General features: G+C 40.6%; 1 protein-coding gene across 3 annotated transcripts; it reads left to right on the top strand.

The window, feature by feature from the left end:
* The first annotated feature begins 431 nt into the window (after nucleotides 1–431).
* Nucleotides 432–17581, top strand: TMEM126B (transmembrane protein 126B). Of its 3 annotated transcripts, none has more exons than XM_072610675.1 (5): nucleotides 432–691; nucleotides 12846–12970; nucleotides 15896–16089; nucleotides 16919–17030; nucleotides 17269–17581. In XM_072610675.1, exons 2-5 carry the CDS (start codon nucleotides 12855–12857, stop codon nucleotides 17447–17449), a joined length of 603 nt encoding a protein of 200 aa, XP_072466776.1. In that variant the 5' UTR covers nucleotides 432–691; nucleotides 12846–12854; the 3' UTR covers nucleotides 17450–17581. The 3 variants fall into 3 exon arrangements, with proteins under 3 accessions (XP_072466776.1, XP_072466778.1, XP_072466777.1); XM_072610677.1 differs by having other exon boundaries at nucleotides 437–581; XM_072610676.1 differs by having other exon boundaries at nucleotides 497–655.
* Nucleotides 17582–18322: the final 741 nt, after the last annotated feature.

Genomic DNA, 18322 nt, shown 5'->3' with positions numbered 1-18322 from the left:
GGTGCACGACTACGCCCCGGGGGTCCCCCACTGGGGCGCGGGGGGATGGGAGAGCCTCCCGGACGGGCTGGGGTCTGTCATCGCCCCCCACCAAGCCACTTCCTTTGTGGGGCAGGGGGGAGCAGGCAGGGGCTCGGCTGACATAGGAGGGCTCGAGATGGGGTTGCATCCGGGTTGGGGAGACGCGAGACCCCGGTCCGCTCGGGTCCACGACAGCCAAAGGGGGGACCCAGGCCTGAAGGCAGGTGGGGGCTGAGGGAGGAGGGGCGGGCTCGTCCTGAAAAAGGGAGGGGGAGAAGAGAGCGGAGTGGTTGCCCGGCCAACGCCAGGTGGGCGGGAGCGACCCGCCCGGCTTCTCCCACAGACCAATGAACGGCCCCGGTTCCGGGGCAGCGGAGACCAATGGGAATCGGAAGAGAGGGCGCGGCATTTGACCGTAGTGGGCGGGCCTCCCTCCCCCTCGTGCTGGGGCTGGGGTAAGAGGCGGGGCCTGGGGCCAGAGCTCGGGAGGGACGGGGGCCACTGTGGGTCATGTGAGCGCGCAAGATGGCGGCGCCCAGGTGTGAGCGGCGGGACTCTCGGTGAGCGGGCTGCGCGTGGAGACGTAGCAGAGGTGTCGGCGTGGGCAAGCCGCCGCAGTCGTGGGGGTCCGACCGTAAGCCTGGCCCAGCCCTCCGAGCTGGTCTGTGGGGTAGGCCGTGCGAACGCGTCCTTATCTCTAGTGGGGGAAGTCGAGGCTCCGAGGGGGCTTGTTTCCTCTCAGGCCACCCCGGGACCGATGCAGGGCACGTGACAGGCCCCTCGGGCTTAGAACCGTGTTTGATAAGCTGCTCTCCTAGAAGGAAAATTCTGCATCCCTCATCAGAGCATCCTAAATGTGGAGTGGAAGGGTCCTAGAGGTCATGGAGCCCACTTTCCTTACTTTACAGATGGGGACACTGAGGCCCAGAGAAATAGTGACGTATCTAGGGGCAAACCTCCCGGAAGTGCCTTTGGGCAGGATTCGAACTTAGCTCCCTGCCTGCAAGCCCCGGGCCCTCCGTCCACATCCACGTAGCAGACAACTGGGTGACCATCTGTCAGGGAAGCGATGGAGGAGACTGTATTTTAGAAAGCAGGAGTCAGCTGCAGACATCTCCTCACTGGGGCTCTGGGCGAGTTATTTAGCCCGTTACCTCAGTTTACTCATCTGTAAAAAAAAAAAAAAAGGGGGGGGGGATAATGGTTGTTATGAGGACCCAGAGTTGTTATGAGGACCAGATGAGATAATAATTGTAAAGTGCTTAGCAGGAGCCGGCACACAGAATGCCTGATATAAATGTTTGTAGTAGTTGTGATAGAAGTTGGGAAAACTAAATTGAATTTTTTTTTACAAAGGCAAATTTGACTAGGTGACTGCAGAAGTTCCCTCTAACGGTGAGACTGTGATTCTCTTGTGTAACTGTTAAATTCGGGCAAGTCTGGTATAATAGAAAGTCTCCTGGTTTTATAGTCAGAAGACCCAGGTTGAAATGCTGATCTTGTATTCAGCTGGCAAGCCCCTTTTCTGAGCTTCAGTTTCATCCACTGTTGCTGCTTGGTTCTGGAAGAGGACCGTGACGTCAAGAGGTGATGCCGTGATATGCAAGTGAATTGGATTTAAGTGAGGGAGAGCTGTGCAAAGTCACCAGCCTCGCTTTCTTCTCTAGAACCATCTCAGTCCAGGAGCCAGATGTAGGTCAGGACAGCTGGAGGTGGCCCTGGATGCAGTGGGGGCCTTTTCCAGCCAAGGTCTTTAACTGGTCTCAGTTTGACTGAGGCAATGTCCATTCAGTGATTAAGGCTTAATAAAAAATTTGGCAAAGAATAACTACTTTAAAAAAAACAGATCTGGGAGGGGAAGACCCTTAGGGTTTCCATCCAAAATAAAAATAATTGCTACTTACATTCATTCTGAGTCAGTCAGGGCTGTGACCAAGTAGGGCTTGGCCTGGGACCTATTGTTGGCCAGTCTATGAGAGCCTAAGTGATTTGGGGTTAAGACTGGTCTTCTAGAAGAAAAAAAAAATTCAGAGATTAAAATTTACATTCCCTTTGGGCAGAGCACCTGCACGTAAGGGTGTGATACTCTGTGTGAACTAGAGAGAGAGAAAAAGAAGGAAGAAAAGATCCTCTGTAAAATGAGGACAATAAATCATCTTATTAAGGCACAAAGCACTTTGAGCTGCATGTTATACATTATAGCCAGTGGTGCCCCTGTGACAGCCAACTCCCCCCACCCCAAAAAAGTAAGTTCCCACACGTTTTTAGTGCTAGTGCCTTCCCTCTGTTTATTATTCCGTTTATCCTGTACAAAGTTGGTACATAGTTGTTGTATCTTCCCATTAGATTGTGAGCTGTCTCTCTATTAGACTGTGAGGTCTTCAAAGGCAGGAACTGTCTGTTGTATTTTTCTGTATCTCTAGTGCTTAGAACGGTGCCTGAAACTTAGTAAATGTTTATTGACTGGCTTTCAGTAATTCCAGGTAGGAAGAGATAAAGGCCTGTACCAGAGGGGTGACTATCAGAGGAGAGAGGTGAGATGTTAAAGGTAGGATCGACAGGACGTGGCAACAAATTAGATGTGGAACGATAATAGAAAGTGTGAAATCAAGGATGACATATAGGTTTAGAGCCTGGATGACTGGGAGCATGGTGGTGCCCTTGACAATAAAAGGAAAGTTCTGAAGAGGGCGGGGCTTGGGGAGTGTTCAGGACACGTTGAGTTTTAGGACTTTAAGATATCCAGAAGATGTGAGACTGAAGGTCAGGAGAAAGTTTAAGACTGGATAAATAGATCTGAAAATCATCTGCATAGAAATGATCATTAAATCCATGGGATTTGATGAGATACCCCAAGCAAAATAGTATAGAGAAAGAAGAGAAAAGGGCCCAAGATAGAGCCTTGAAGTATTCTCATGGTTAGTGGGCATGATCTGAATAAAGATCCAGCAAAGGAGCTGGAGAAGGAGCAGTTGGACAGGTAGGAGGAAAACCAGGAGACAAGTGTCACGAAAACCCAGAAGGAAAAGATTATCATGGAGAAGAAGGTGATGAGAGGCTGCAAAGAGGTTAAGAAAGATGAGGATTAAGAAGAGGTCATTAGGGAGGGAAGGGGAGAAAATTATGATTATTATCGCTTATGGAAGTGATTGTTGAAAATTGAAAACAAATAAATTTGGAGGGAAAAAATTTTTTTAAATAAATAAAAAAACAATGGCATTCAGCACTTGACATGGCAGCCAGGAATGTTGCTTTGATCTTAGGTTAAACTAATAATAATTGTCATCATTTATAGGGTGCTTTAAAGTTTACAAAACATTTTTCAAATATGATCTCATCTGATCCTCACAACCAAAAAAATATAAATAAAAGGCCTTTAGATTGGGTAAGTAAGAGGTTACTAGTAATTTTAAAGCCAGTAATTTCAGTTGAATGTTAAGATTGGAAGTCAGGCTGCAGAACTAAGAAAGTGAAAGTAAAGGAATTGGAGTCATTGGTTGTATATGGTCTTCTCAAAGAATTTAGCCACAACCAAGAAATGGAAATGGAAAGGATATTCGTCAGCTGGGAAATGACTGAATAAGTTGTGGTATATGAATGTAATGGAATGCTGTTGTTCCATAAGAAATGATGAGCAGGCAGATTTCAGAAAAATCTGGAAAGATTTGCATGAACTGATGCTGAATGAAGTGAGCAGAACAGGAGAACATTATACATAGTAACAGCAATATTATGTGATGACCAACTCTGATGGTTGTGATTGCTTTAATGCTTTACTATGTCACTGTCATACTTAAATATATACTCACATATATCACTCATTTAAATCCAGTTCACTTGCATGTCATGGTATCACTTTCCTGATGTCATGGTTCTCTTCAGGAAAGAAGGACAAATAGCCGACTTCTCAGCAATGCAATGATCTAAGACAATTCCAAAAGACTCATGATGGAAAATGCTATCCACATCCAGAAAAAAATGGAGTCCGAATGCAGATCGAAGTATACTATTTTTCCCTTATTTTGTTTTTTTCTTTCTTGTGGTTTTCCCTTTGGCTCTAATTCTTTACAACATGACTAATGTGGAAATATGTTTGATATGATTGTACATGTATGACCTATATCAGATTGCATGCCGTCTTGGGTAGGAGGAGGAGAAGTGATGAGGTGAAGCAGACAGGAGTGTTTGAGGCAAATGGAGCAAGCTGGATGCAAGATATAATGCAGGATGTGACCAGTCCAAAAAGTGATCAAAAAAAGAGTACACATTGAAGCCCCTCACCATGAACTTATCTGGGTGTTCTCACAAAACATGGCCAATCAGCCTAACAACTCTCCCTCTCCCCTTTCCTATTCTCTTGGCTTATCTACATGTTCTACATGACATCCTGGAGTAGTCCTTTCCCTTCTATTGATTATCTGTATGATAAAGGCACCTCCAGATTACCTAATTTTCCCAGGCGTTCTCCATCCCCCAAAACCGTATTTAAATCAAAACCTCTAACCCGACTAATTGCTCTGTTTCTCTCACAAGGGAGCAGGACCCACTTGGGTGCATCATTCCAATAAATGCCTCTCTTTAACTTGGAGACTGTCCCAGTGAATTCTTTCAGGACACTAGGGCCCACATATGTATTCCTCATCAGAGGGAGGGGGAGAAAATTTAAAACTCAAAATCTTATAAAAGTGAACGTTGAAAATCAAAAATAAATATTTTTTTTAAAAAAAGAAAAATATTTTAGCCACAAAAGCAAGAAAAGAATAAGGCGGTAAGCTACTGAGAAGGATTGGATCAAATGAGGGTTTTTTTAAAGCTGGGGGAGATGATAGTGATAAAATAAGTTTATATAAATGCTATTATTTTTTGTTTCCACAACACTAGGGTGATCTCTCAAATTCAGTCTCTCAAGTCTCAGTTTAATTATAACAATTTACATGTTATATGCATTTAGTCTGCCATCACCAAACAAAACCAAAACACTTTGTACTTAACATCATACACCGACTCCTTATAAACTCAGTACCCAAATTTTCATTTATTCCTCTTTACCTGTTTCATTTCCTTCACTCTTTTTTTCTGTAAATATGTTTTGTTGTTTCACCAAATTCTCTCCAGAATTATTAAAGGCTAGTTATAGACTTTAGCATTTTTTTTTTTTTGTCTCAGGGAATTAATTTTCAAAGTACCAATTCCCTTTTCCCTTTTCACTAAGGCCTCACAAAGACATGGTGAGAGGCAGTTTGGTGTAGTGGATAGGGAGTCAGGAAGATGTGTATCATAGTACTGCCTCAGACACAGACCAGCTGTGGGACTCAGGACAAAGATCACTTAACCTCTCTGTGCCCTAGGCATCTGTTTTAGTTCTATTAGTTGCAGAGATGGCTTGGATTTGCTTTGGTTGAGGAAGTTACTTACTTGGGGCTCCCTGAAGATTCTGGTAAAAAAAAAAAAAAAGATACCATAAACTTCTTCTTTGTGTCGTCACCCCTAATCTTCAATAATTCATTTCAACAAAATTTGTTCACATGTTCGAGATCCTGAAGATACAAAGTTTAAAAGAACATAACAGCCCTTACCCTTGAGGCTACATCCTTCTAAAAGGATATAACCTGTTCACAGATAAATCCAAGGTAATTTGATAGAGACTGTAGCAATTATAGGAGACTTACAGAAGACTTGTTAGGGTACAGGGCACCTGCACTGAGGCTAACTGGCTCCACAGCTTTTGCTGGCAAACCTTCCAAAATCAAGTGTTACTATGTGACCTCCTCAGAGCCTTCGGTTGGGTAAGTGCTCTCTTGCACATGAACATTGTATTGCCTTTAACCAGCACTTTCTTATATAAGACATCGCACGTGACACACCAGCATTGTCCTACTTCCATTTCCTGCAGCCTCTTCAGAATCTTTTTATGTCCTTACTCTCAAGTCCAATTTCTTTTTCTACATATAGACATCCTTTGATTTAAAATATATTTATATAAATATATGTGATACCTTTCTGGTTTCCCATTTTAGGTCCATGGCCTTTATCAAAACTGCTCTACCATTATTTTCACCTCATCTTTTTTTTTTTTGATAAGTTCTCTATTTCTTTTTCCAAACTCTTTTTCAGCAGCAGACTATTCCCTATCTGACTCAAGGCAATCAGTTGGAATTTAAAGTAACCTCTCTTCCTCCCTCACCCCCCCAAGAGAAAAAAAAATTAACAGAATTTTACATAATAATAAAATCCAAGAGGCTCTAATGAAAACAGAGATACTATTCAAAATAACTACAAACTGCAAAAATATTAAGGGATCACTCTGTGAGGTATACAAAATACTTGTATATAATTCAATACAAAAGAAATAAAGAACTGGAGGAACATTCAGTGCTCATGGCTAGGCCATGCTAATATAATAAAAATGGCAACATGACCAAAGTTAATTTACAGTCTTAATGCTATGCAAATCAAACCATCAAGAGGATACTTTCTGGAACTCAACGAAATGATAACATAATCCATTTGGAAAAATAAAAGGCCTAGAATATCAAAGAAAATCATTTTTATAAAGGTAGGAATAAAAGAGAAATGGGACTTCTAGACGTTGAACTGTATTATAAAGCTACAGCCATCAAAACCATTAAGTACTGGTTTAAGAGAATTATCAATGGAACAGACTGGGATAATTTCAAAGTTATTATTATTATTATTCAAAAAACCCGAAAATATAAATTAAGAACAAGCTCCCTGTTTGATGAAAACTAGAAAGCAGTTTGAAAGATACAAGACTTAAACTAAACTCTTAAACATATTCCACAATATATTCAAAATAAATACATGGAATGAATATTAAAAATACCATAAAAATTAGAAGAGAAATAGATTATATATCTTTCACAGAGATGGGGAGAATATATTTTCTTAAACAAAGGATAAAGGCAATTACAAAAGATAAGACAGATAACCTTAATTACATGAAACTGAAAAACGTAATGCACAAATTTAATGCATATTGGATAAGAAGGGAAGCAGTCAAAACTTTGGACCAAATTTCTCTGGTAAGGGTTTGGCGTCTAAGATACATAGATAACTGATAGGTCTAAATACACACATATTCAGCTGAGTAGCCCAGTGGATAGAGCACTGGACATAAAGTCAGGAAGACCTGAGTTCAGATGTTACCTCAGCCACTTACTAGCTATGTACCCTGGGCAAGTCACTTAACTTCTATCTACCTAGGTTTCCTCAAATTTCAAATGGGGATGATAGTAATAGCCTCACCTCATAAGAGTTGTTATGAGAATGAAATACTTCTAAAGAAGTGCCAAGCACATAGTAGACACTTAAATGCTTATTCCATCCATCTGTATGCACATATATGTACCAGAAAGCCATTCCCAATAGATACGGGTCAAAAGATGCAAAAAAGTTCTCAAAAAAAGAGTTAGACAACTAAGTGAAAGAATGCTCTATTCATAATAAATGAAATGCAAATCAAAACACCCCTTGAGGTTTCGCTTTACATGCAGCAACCTGACCAAGATGATAAAAGATGGAAATGGTCTTGGGGGTGTGGGGGGGGTATGGGAAAATAGGCACTCTAGTGTACAATTGGTGGAGTTGTAAATGAGTACTAGAGTTTGGAAAGCAGTTTGGAATTAATGTCATTTCTGATGTTCAAATTTTAACCAGTTTCTAATGTTAAATTATTTGACAGTGCTAAGGACTTTGTTGGCAACACCTTTCTTTTCTGGGTCTTCAGTAGTAGGGTCTGTAGCCCCTGCAGGAGCAGTGGCCAGGCTGCATTTCATAGGCTGTACTTCCCAGGATGATGGCTGAGCGTACTGGGCTAGAAATGCTGCAGATGCCAAAGCTCTTAGGTTCTGGTCCTGAGCTGTCTCTATCAGGGGGACGATGATGTAGGAGGTGGGGGTGGGGACTTGACTTGTTGCCTCCTGTCTCATCTTCAGGGTCCATTGAAGGAGTTCATTGCTGATTCAGGTAGGCTTGTTATCTTCCCAGTGTGGCAATTGGAGAGCTGGCTCCTATTCCACCTGAGTTGTTTCCCTGGATGATAGTTGTGAGATCTGGGCTGGAAACAGTCTAGGGGGTACTTATACAAAGAAAGTGGCTTGTTCCCTGCGTCTACATCCTTTTACACAGAGATTGCTGTTAAGCACATGTCACCGGAGGTCGTTTATAAGAAAAAAGTCCCTATATACACCTGTGAGGCCAAGCAAAGTAGGATCTTTTTTCTGTTTTTGTTTATACCAAGAAGTATAATGCCTTTGAATAATGTGATTAAGGAGGATCTTTTCCATCCATTGTTGGGCCTGCCCATTGAGGAAAGCTTGATTAGAGGAGTTGTTTTGTAAGAAGGTCCCAAGTACCTTTTTTTTTTATATTGAGGCACTGGATCTGAGGGTCATGCCCTCTGGCTCTGAAAAGTGTATAAATACTCTGAGGGTGAGGTTTTACTTTGGAGCTTAGTTTTTGGAAGAAGTTTTGTGTGCCAGAGGAGACTGACTCTGGGAAGCCGCTAAGGAGCCCCCAGCTTTGAAAACCCAGATGTTGGTGCTTCCCTCTCTGGTAACTATGGTCAGACAGTTGGACCTATCTGTTAAAATGTGATGCATTGATTATGGTCAGACAGAAGAAGCATGTCTGTTGATCTCTGATTTCTTTGTATTTTCTCTGAAGTTCAGGGTGCTGACTCCTCTGAACTAGGTGAATGATATATGTGCTTGATTAAAGGAATGATATATACATATGTGTTTGATTAAAGTGATTGTTAACCCTTCAAAAGTTGCCTTTCCTTTTATGAATGCAGATCTAAGAACCTGTGATAGTAGGCCTTCCTGTGTATGTTGGGGTGCTTATTGATATAACACCAAAATATTAGTTTTTGTGTTAGCAAAGAAATGGAAACAATATAAGCATCCATCTGTTGGGGAATGGCTAAATAAATTTGGGTACAAGAAAATCATGAAATATTACTGTGTCATAAGAATTGATGAATATGATGACTACAGAGAAGACTTAAATGAAGTTCAAGCAGATCCAAGAAAACAAACAAACAGTATGCACAACGAAGACAACAGTATGAAGGGACGACCAGGAAAAATCAAAAGTGAATGTTGCAAAATTACTAAGAATATGCATGGCCCCCAAAGAAGAGATAACACATAACTCCACCTCACTTCTTTGAAGAAGTATGAGGTCCACACTTTGGGGAACTTTGCTTATGTTTTCAGGCTTTTTCATTGTATTGATTGGTTTTGCTGATTTTTTTTTCTTTTCCTCTTTTTCTTAATGTTTCCTTGATGTTTTAATGTTCCTTAATGTTTTCTTAATGTGGCCAAGATAGCAGAGTAGAAAGATACACATATGCTAGCTCCGAACCCACAGCCCATAAAATACCTGTAAAGAAGAACTCCCAACAAATTCTGGAGCAGCAAAAGCCACAGAACAACAGAGTGGAAGACATTTCTGTTCCAGAGAGACCTGAAAAACTGACCCAAAAGGTCCGTCGCGCACCGGACCCAGAGCACAGCATAGCCCTGCCTTGGCCTCGTGGCACCCGAGAGGAGCAGATCCGAGCAGGCTTCAGGGACAGAATCTCCAGCGGCCGTGCAGGTCCCTCCACCCACAGGTGCCAAAGGTCATTGAAAGGCTATTTTCAGCTTGCCGAGAGGGGAGAGGGGTGTCTCCATAACTCAGGCCCCCTCGGGAGGCAGCAGCAGACAAGAGCTCCCAAAGCAGGCAGGAGCTCTGATCCATTGTTGAAGGTCTCCACATAAACCCCCTGAGGGAACTGAACCCCAAGTGGCAGCCCTGCCCCAACCTGAGCACCTGAACTTAATCTCACACCGAATAGCAGCCCCACCCCCGCCGAAATCCCTGAGGCTGGGAAACAGAATTTGAATCTCAGCCCCTAAGCACTAGCTGGGTGGATCTGGTGGCAAGGTGGGTGTGGAAAGGAAACTCAGAAGTCAAGTAACTGGCTGGGAAAATGCCCAGAAAAGGGAAAAAAATATATAACCATAGAAGGTTACTTTCCTGGTGAACAGATATCTCCTCCCATCCTTTCAGAGGAGGAAGAACAATGCTTACCATCAGGGAAAGACATAGAATTCAAGGCTTCTGTATCCCAAACATCCAAAATAAATATTCAATGGGCTCAGGCCATGGAAGAGCTCAAAAAGGATTTTGAAAATCAACTTAGAGAGGTGGAGGAAAAACTGGGAAGAGAAATGAGAGAGATGCAAGAAAAGCATGAAAAGCAGGTCAACACCTTGCTAAAGGAGACCCCAAAAAATGCTGAAGAAAATAACACCTTGAAAAATAGGCTAACTCAATTGGCAAAAGAGGGTCAAAAAACCAATGAGGAGAAGAAAGCTTTCAAAAGCAGAATTAGCCAAATGGAAAAGGAGGTTCAAAAGCTCACTGAAGAAAATAGTTCTTTCAAAATTAGAATGGAACAGATGGAGGCTAATGACTTTATGAGAAACCAAGAAATCACAAAACAAAACCAAAAGAATGAAAAAATGGAAGATAATGTGAAATATCTCATTGGAAAAACAACTGACCTGGAAAATAGATCCAGGAGAGACAATTTAAAAATTATGGGCCTACCTGAAAGCCATGATCAAAAAAGGAGCCTAGACATCATCTTTCATGAAATTATCAAGGAAAACTGCCCTGATATTCTAGAACCAGAGGGCAAAATAAGTATTCAAGAACTCCACCAATCACCACCTGAAAGAGATCCAAAAAGAGAAACTCCTAGGAACATTGTGGCCAAATTCCAGAGTTCCCTGGCCAAGGAGAAAATATTGCAAGCAGCTAGAAAGAAACAATTCAAATATTGTGGAAATACAATCAGGATAACACAAGATCTAGCAACTTCTACATTAAGGGATCGAAGGGTGTAGAATATGATATTCCAGAAGTCAAAGGAACTAGGACTAAAACCAAGAATCACCTACCCAGCAAAACTGAGTATAATACTTCAGGGGAAAAAATGGTCTTTCAATGAAATTGGGGACTTTCAAGCATTCTTGATGAAAAGACCAGAGCTGAAAAGAAAATTTGACTTTTTCAAACACAAGATTGAAGAGAAGCATGAAAAGGTAAACAGCAAAGAGAAGTCATAAGGGACTTACTAAAGTTGAACTGTTTACATTCCTACATGGAAAGATAATATTTGTAACTCTTGAAACTTTTCAGTATCTGGGTACTGGGTGGGATTACACACATACACATACACACACACACACACACACACACACACAGAGCACCGAGTGAATTGAATAGGATGGGATCATATCTTAAAAAAATGAAATTAAGCGGTGAGAGAGAAATATATTGGGAGGAGAAAGGGAGAAATGGAATGGGGCAAATTATCTCTCATAAAAGAGGCAAGCAAAAGACTTTTCAGCGGAGGGGAAAAGAGGGGAGGTGAGAGAAAAACATGAAGTTTACTCTCATCACATTCCACTAAAGGAAGGAATAAAATGCACACTCATTTTGGTATGAAAACCTATCTTACAATACAGGAAAGTGGGGAAGAAGGGGACAGGCAGGGTGGGGGGGATGATGGAAGGGAGGGCAGTGGGAGGAGGGAGCAATTTGAAGTCAACACTCTTGGAGAGCAACAGGATCAAAAGAGAGAATAGAAGCAATGGGGGGCAGGATAGGATGGAGGGAAATATAGTTAGTTTTACACAACACAACTATCATGGAAGTCATTTGCAAAACTACACAGATATGGCCTATATTGAATTGCTTGCCTTCCCAAAGGGAATGGGTGGGGAGGGAGGGATGAAGAAAAGTTGGAACTCAAAGTTTTAGGAACAACTGTCGAGTTCTGTTCTTGCTACTAGGAAATAAGAAATACAGGTAATGGGGTATAGAAGGTTATCTGGCCCTACAGAACAAAAGAGAAGATGGGGACAAGGGAAGGGAGGGATGTTAGAAGAGAGGGCAGATTGGTGATAGGGGCAATTAGAATGCTCCGCATTTTGGGGTGGGGGAAGGGGAGAAATGGGGAGAAAATTTGGAACCCAAAATTTTGTGGAAATGAATGTTAAAAGTTAAATAAATAATTTTCTTAAAAAATTAATTAATAAGATTAAGAAGGAAAGATTACAAAAGGAAAAAAATGTTTCCTTAATGTTTTAATCCTTAAAAAATATTATTTGTTATATGAGATAACTCTCTGGGAGGGGAAGGAAGAGAGGTATTAGGTTAAATTTTGGTACTATTAAAACCAAAGATATCAGTAAAAATTTATTTTTAAAAGTAAAGGTGCCCCCAGTTTTTCTTGTCTTCTACCTTTTAAAAGTTGGCATATAATTTACTTGACACCAGACTATAAAGTAATGCTGTCTTTATCATGTCTGGTTCCTCTTTCCTCTTACGTCCACGATGTGAGCTGCTTTCTAAATTATCTCTGTTTTGCCATAAAAACCTCATCTGGACTATAGAACCTATTAATAGAAGTCATCAAAAACTTGTTTATGAGAAAAGGAGCTTCAGAAATTACTTGATACAGTTTTCTAATGATAACTTTTCTCTTGCTTTTATTTTTATATCCAGTTTTTTGGTGCACACCAAGGATGTTTACTGGTCTCCTCATGTGCTTTTATCCCATACCAGTATGCTTCCATTATGACCTGAATGTCATCTATATAAGTTTTAAATGGACTTAGCATGGCCTTAATTCCACCTACCTTTTTTTACCCTAAACTGTAAAGCTGGACTAGACAACATGAGGGAAGCTCATTCTGCCTTTACTCACCTAATATATTCTACTCCTATGATTCTGTGTCTTTCAGGGCTACAGGATGGCAACTCATGCATATATTCAGTCAGATCCTTCCCCAGAAGAAATAAAACCTAGAAGATTAAGAACTGCTGACCTTGTGGAAAAAAACTTGTGGCGTCTCTCCAAAAAAGAACAGTAAGAGATCATTCCCCTTCCCCACATACTCAGTAGGCATTGATTTGATGTGTAGCCCTTGCCACTTTTTTGCTTCTAAAAACTGAGGAAGAACTGTCTTAACTATTTGATATGGCCCAGGAAAAATAGGAGGTTAGTCAGTGGTGAAAGAGAAACACACTCTAACCTGTAATCCCCATTTTACTTGCACTAGTTCATAAATTTTAGAGTCATAAAGGACCTTAGACATTTTCCGAGGGAAAGCAGCATGTTTCAGGTAAGACCGGAGAAGAACTGAGATGCCAATCTGAGTCCTCTTACTCCAAACCCAGGGTTCTCCCAGCTCAATCTTGCTGCCACTTAATTGGAATTAAACTTCTAGCCCAGTGCTGTTTACCTACTCAGAACTGAGTGTGCCACCAAAAAGGCATATACTACTCATAGTATATATTTTGTGTGTTATGAAATGATAGGTAGCATTTTGTAGTGTTTCAAGATTTGAAAGCTTTCTACAATATTAACTCATTTCACCCTCACAATAACCATGAGAGGTAGGTATAGATCAGGAAATTGAGGCAAGCAGAAGTTGAGTGACTTGCCCAGTATCACACAGCTAGAAAGTGTCCGAGATCTGATTTGAACTCAGATCTTTCTGAATTAAGGGCCATGGCTCTATCCATTGCACTAACTAGATGAATCTTTTGTCCCAAACAATAGTCAAGGACTTACTGTTTTCCTGACCACATGCTAAATGTTTTGAATATGCTTAGTTTAGTATAAAAGCAAACCAAATTGTCCCTGCCGTCAAGGAGCTTAAATTCTAATGGGAAGAAGACCATACTTCCTGGGGGGACTGCAAAGACTAGGCTGGGGAGGAGAGAGGGGAACAGCCCTAGGTTCTGAGATGGAAATGGTCATTCACACCCAGAGTCCTGAGGCCACTAAATCCTCCTCTGAGTCCACTAAATCCTCCTCTGAGTCATCCTTTGTAGCATCAGGCTTTGGATTTGGTAGGTACTTAAAAATCTTTTCTGGAGTGACCTTGAACTCCTCAGTAAATGCCTTCAGTCACTAATTCCCCAATGATTATTTCATTTCCTAGGCTATTGAAACTAGGATAGACTCAGAAATCAGTATAATGGCTGGTCCTGTGTCCTTGCTAAGACTGAAATGATAATGTGGGAGAATTTTGAAATAGGGAGTATTTTGTGCTTTATTCTCTCCAGTAGTTTTAAGAGTAAATAGAGTAAATATATGTTCCTCTGATTTATCTGGTCAGGCAGCAGTGGACCACCTTTTCTTAAGTGGGTCTGAACTAATCAAGAAGCAGTGATTAGGGTTCAGGGGTTATTTTTGTAATTTTGTCCTTGCTAAACTTTCTTAGTAAATATCCATTTGTAAAAGCTTTTTTGAAAAAGATTTAGGCAAAAAGAAGAAAGCAACACTAAAATGCGAAAACATCTTGCTTAAAAGCACTTGATCCATGATGAATTATAATGATTATAATGAACAGTCTCAGTCTTTGAGAATTAAAGAAAACACCCATCTTCTTCCCAGAGAGGAGGGAACTATGGATATTGAAATTTTCAGAAACATCTTCATTTATTTCTCTCTTGTCTGAGTTCTGAAGAGTTTTCCCATCCCAGGCAGCAGGGACAGTGCCCAGGGTGCATCCTCCCTGACACCACTGTGGGCAGTAAGGGAAGCTCACAGATGGAGCCCTTCCTCATAAGCAGCTGGGCCTTCCCAAGGAAAAACCTCACTTTAGCTTAGGGTGATTTACCATCATTTTTACTAAATCCCCATTTCTTCCAGCTAAGTCATAACTACGCATTATTTGCTCAATAATCACAAAATAGTTCTGGAATTTAGGATTCCCCATTTGTTTACTCCAAAGTTCTTCTGTTGGTCATATGTAGATGAGCAGCTGGAAAACTGTACCAAAGTCGACTTTGCCCTGAATAAGCATACTGGCTCTGTGGTCAGCTCTTAATGTTTTCCCATATATATTAAGTTTGGTTTTGTTTTTAAAGGTCCCTTTCAGTCAGCGAAACTGACAAAGCCTATCAAAATTTTGACATAATAAAAGGTTCTATGAGGCTGTCAACTTTAGGAAAATGACTAGTATTAAAACAAATCAGCAACAAGTCAACAAGCATTTATTAAGCTCCAGCTATGTACCAGGCACTCTGCTAAGCCCTGAGATATAAAGAAAGACAAAAACAGTCTCTACTCTCAAGGAGATCACAACCTAATGGTGTAGGCAACACGTGAGCATCTATGTATAAATGAGATATATGCAGATAAATTAGGGGGACTAGAAAAGGCTTTTTGTAGAAGATAGGATTTTAGGTGAGACTTGAACACAGAAAACAAATGAGAAAGGATATCATTCCAGGATTAGGGAACTCCTAGTGAAAATGCACAAAGGCAGAGCAGAAAGGCAGACATAAAACTTTCAAAGGAAGCAGTTATCACTTTGCTCAAGGCTATATAAGTCTAAACACTTTTTTTAGATGTTAGGAAACTAATTTTAATGGTGATAACGTGGAGGGGGTTGTGGGTTTTATTTTTCCTGGGCATGGTAGGGGGTAGTAGGGAGTTGGGTGACTTGTGCAAGGTCATAGAGCTGGTGGGTATCTGAGGCCAGATTTGTACTTAGGTCCTCCTGGCTCTCCAGGGCCAGTGCTCTATCTACTGTGCTGCCTACCTGTTCCCCCTACCCCGCCCTACCATGATAACATTTTTTGATGTGCTTAGGAGCCTCATGAAATCTTTCCTATGTTGAATCTTACCTGTCACTTTTGAAAAAGACAAATTGAGAATTGTCATTATTAGCAATTAAATAAGATCTCCCCTTTTTGTGTGATCTAAAATGACTATTGGGGAAAGAAAATGTACTATTCTTGACTTACTTTTGTTACTTCTCTTTACTTTTCTTGGTAGGATCACGTATACTTATGGACCACTGTATATTGGGACAACTTCATCTTTTTGTGGATTCTTGGCAAACTACCTTTTCAGGAATTGCATGAAGGTTAAACAGCATCCTTTTCAAACGTTTGTGTCATTGTCTGCAATTCCATTTTTTACCACTGCAGTAACTTATAAGTTCCTTGTAACAGATCCCTTAAGTTCTGGTGAGTATACATTTAGGAATGCTTAATTTTAGAGCTATCATCTCAAAGATAAGTAAGTGAAACGCCAAAATTTTATATACTCCAGTCATTTAATTTAATATACATACAGGGATATACCAGAACATCTTTAAATAGCTATTAAAGCTTAAAATAGTACTTAGACCTTTGAAATCCCATAGATGGATGGATGGATGGATGGATGAATGGATAGATGGTTGCACTTATCCCTATACCTGAACCTTTGAATTTTTATCGCTCTCAGAGTCTTTTGGCCAGCTAATACATAAGACTTTTCCAAAAATCCTGAATTCCATGTGATTATGGACATTTTTACGGTAAAGAAATTGGAGTATGACTAGAGGAAAATGTGAAGTAGAGTTGAGACTTGGGAGGTCTAGGGAAAGAAAAAAGAGCTCCTTTTGGTCTACTGAGCCTTTTATTTGTTAATGGGAGTACAGTTCTGCAACTGCTCTGTGATGGAGCTGTGCCCTGTTCCATGACTTCCTTTCACTTCTTCCCTGCTTCTCTTCACTCACTTCTCCCCCCACCCTCAGGCTGGACCTCATTGTGCCTACTCTATCTTTATGTGAACTCAGCTTTTATTATCAGTTCTACCTTGCCTTGGACATTTAGCCCTAGGCTATTCCTGTCATGGTGCCAGCCTGTACCAGTCTAGTGAAGCTTCCCAGAAAGGTGGTCATGCCCTTAGGGTGTTTATACTTAACCTCAGCTATACAATTCATCGGGGAATGAAAGATGGAGACATCTCTATACAGATACCTAAAATTCACTGCATGTCTTTGCTGACGCAGATGTTGTTGTATTCCAGGTGAATTAACCATGGACATGTGTATTTTGAGAGGTGCCTTTGTTTCTACATTGTGTGGGGTCTTTCATCCCTCTGCTTTGGCCTTTTTTAAAAATGGGCGTCTGGCAGTCAAGTAAGTCTCTCTTGCTTTTTGTTTGTTTGTCTGTTGGATTTCTTAGCTGCCCTCATTCTTTAATAGCCAATTATATCACTTTTAATGAAAGGAAAATATTTTTGTATTATAAATTGTTAAATTTAACTTCTATGACATACTTACATTGAAAATAAGCTGCATGGTAAGAGTTAGCTATTTTGACAAGCTATTTGTCATGTATGCTTGCAGGAAAACTGATCAGCTTTTTTTCCTTTAGGTATGAAACTGTTCCATTACCTCCAAGAGGAAGGAGTTTGTACCACTGGACTGTACTTTGTCAGTCAGCTGCAAAGCTAATGGTTGTTCCCATGATCCTGCAGATTATGTATGGAGGGCAGCTTGCTTTCCTGCAATATAAAATACGTGACAGAGTATTTGAATTGCTTGAACACGACTGACTTAAAAATTAATCTTTTAACGTATGTGATGCAGTTTGGCGCATTTCATGAAAGAGCCAAATGTAAGTCATAAGCAAGCAGCATAATGTATAACACATGTGCAAATAAAAATTATGTGACTCCCTGACAAAAGTGCAGACTCCGTGAGAGAAAGGATTAAGAATGATGACAGTAATGGCAGCATTAATATGGCATTCTGATTTTTACGAAGAGCTTTGATCCTTACAGTAACCCCATGAGGTAGGTGCTGTTTTTATCCCCATTCTACAGATGTGGAACTTGAGGCTGAGAGAAGTTAAATGACATATCCAGGGTCACATATCTATTAAGTGTCTGAGCCAGGATTTGAACTGATGTCAATGGGTCATCACCCTGTCCACTGCACGACGTAGCTGACTTTTCCATGTATCTCACTGGAGGAGAGTGTTGTTTAGTTTTGGGGTTTTGGTTGAAAATTTTTTTAATTAAGAAATTGATATTCTCTCTCACAACTGCCCCTCCCTAGAAAGAAGAAAGATGAAACTTTTGTAACAAATATGCATAGCCAAGCAAAACTAATTTCTACATTGCCCATATTCAAAACACACACACACACACACACACTTTCTCTTTTTGTACTCTGAATTATCACTTCTTTGTCAAGAGGTAAATAGAAAGCTTCATCCTCAGTCTTCTAGAATCATGGTCAGTCATTGCATTGATCAGAGTTCTTAAGTCTTTGAGAGTTTTGTTTTTTTTAAGTATTGTTGTTATTGAATAAATTGTCCTTTTTCTGTTGATTCATCATGAACTCACACAAGCCTTAGCAGGTTTCATTGAAACCATGCTTTCATGTCATATAAGCAAACACCCGGACATACCCAGGAGGGTCTG

This window comes from Notamacropus eugenii, chromosome 5 (genome assembly GCF_028372415.1).
Source record: "Notamacropus eugenii isolate mMacEug1 chromosome 5, mMacEug1.pri_v2, whole genome shotgun sequence".
NCBI classification, from domain to species: Eukaryota; Metazoa; Chordata; class Mammalia; order Diprotodontia; family Macropodidae; genus Notamacropus; species Notamacropus eugenii.
The sequence above is the reverse complement of the archived record's forward strand: the minus strand, read 5'-3'. Positions and strand labels throughout refer to the sequence as shown.

What these genes read in the sequence shown, in the direction of transcription:
- TMEM126B (XM_072610675.1), top strand. Translation starts at nt 12,855, where the DNA reads ATGGCAACTCATGCATATATTCAGTCAGATCCTTCCCCAGAAGAAATA. An exon ending in AACAGATCCCTTAAGTTCTG is followed by an intron (nt 16,090 to 16,918) that starts GTGAGTATACAT and finishes GTTGTATTCCAG; the next exon opens with GTGAATTAACCATGGACATG. An exon ending in AATGGGCGTCTGGCAGTCAA is followed by an intron (nt 17,031 to 17,268) that starts GTAAGTCTCTCT and finishes TTTTTCCTTTAG; the next exon opens with GTATGAAACTGTTCCATTAC.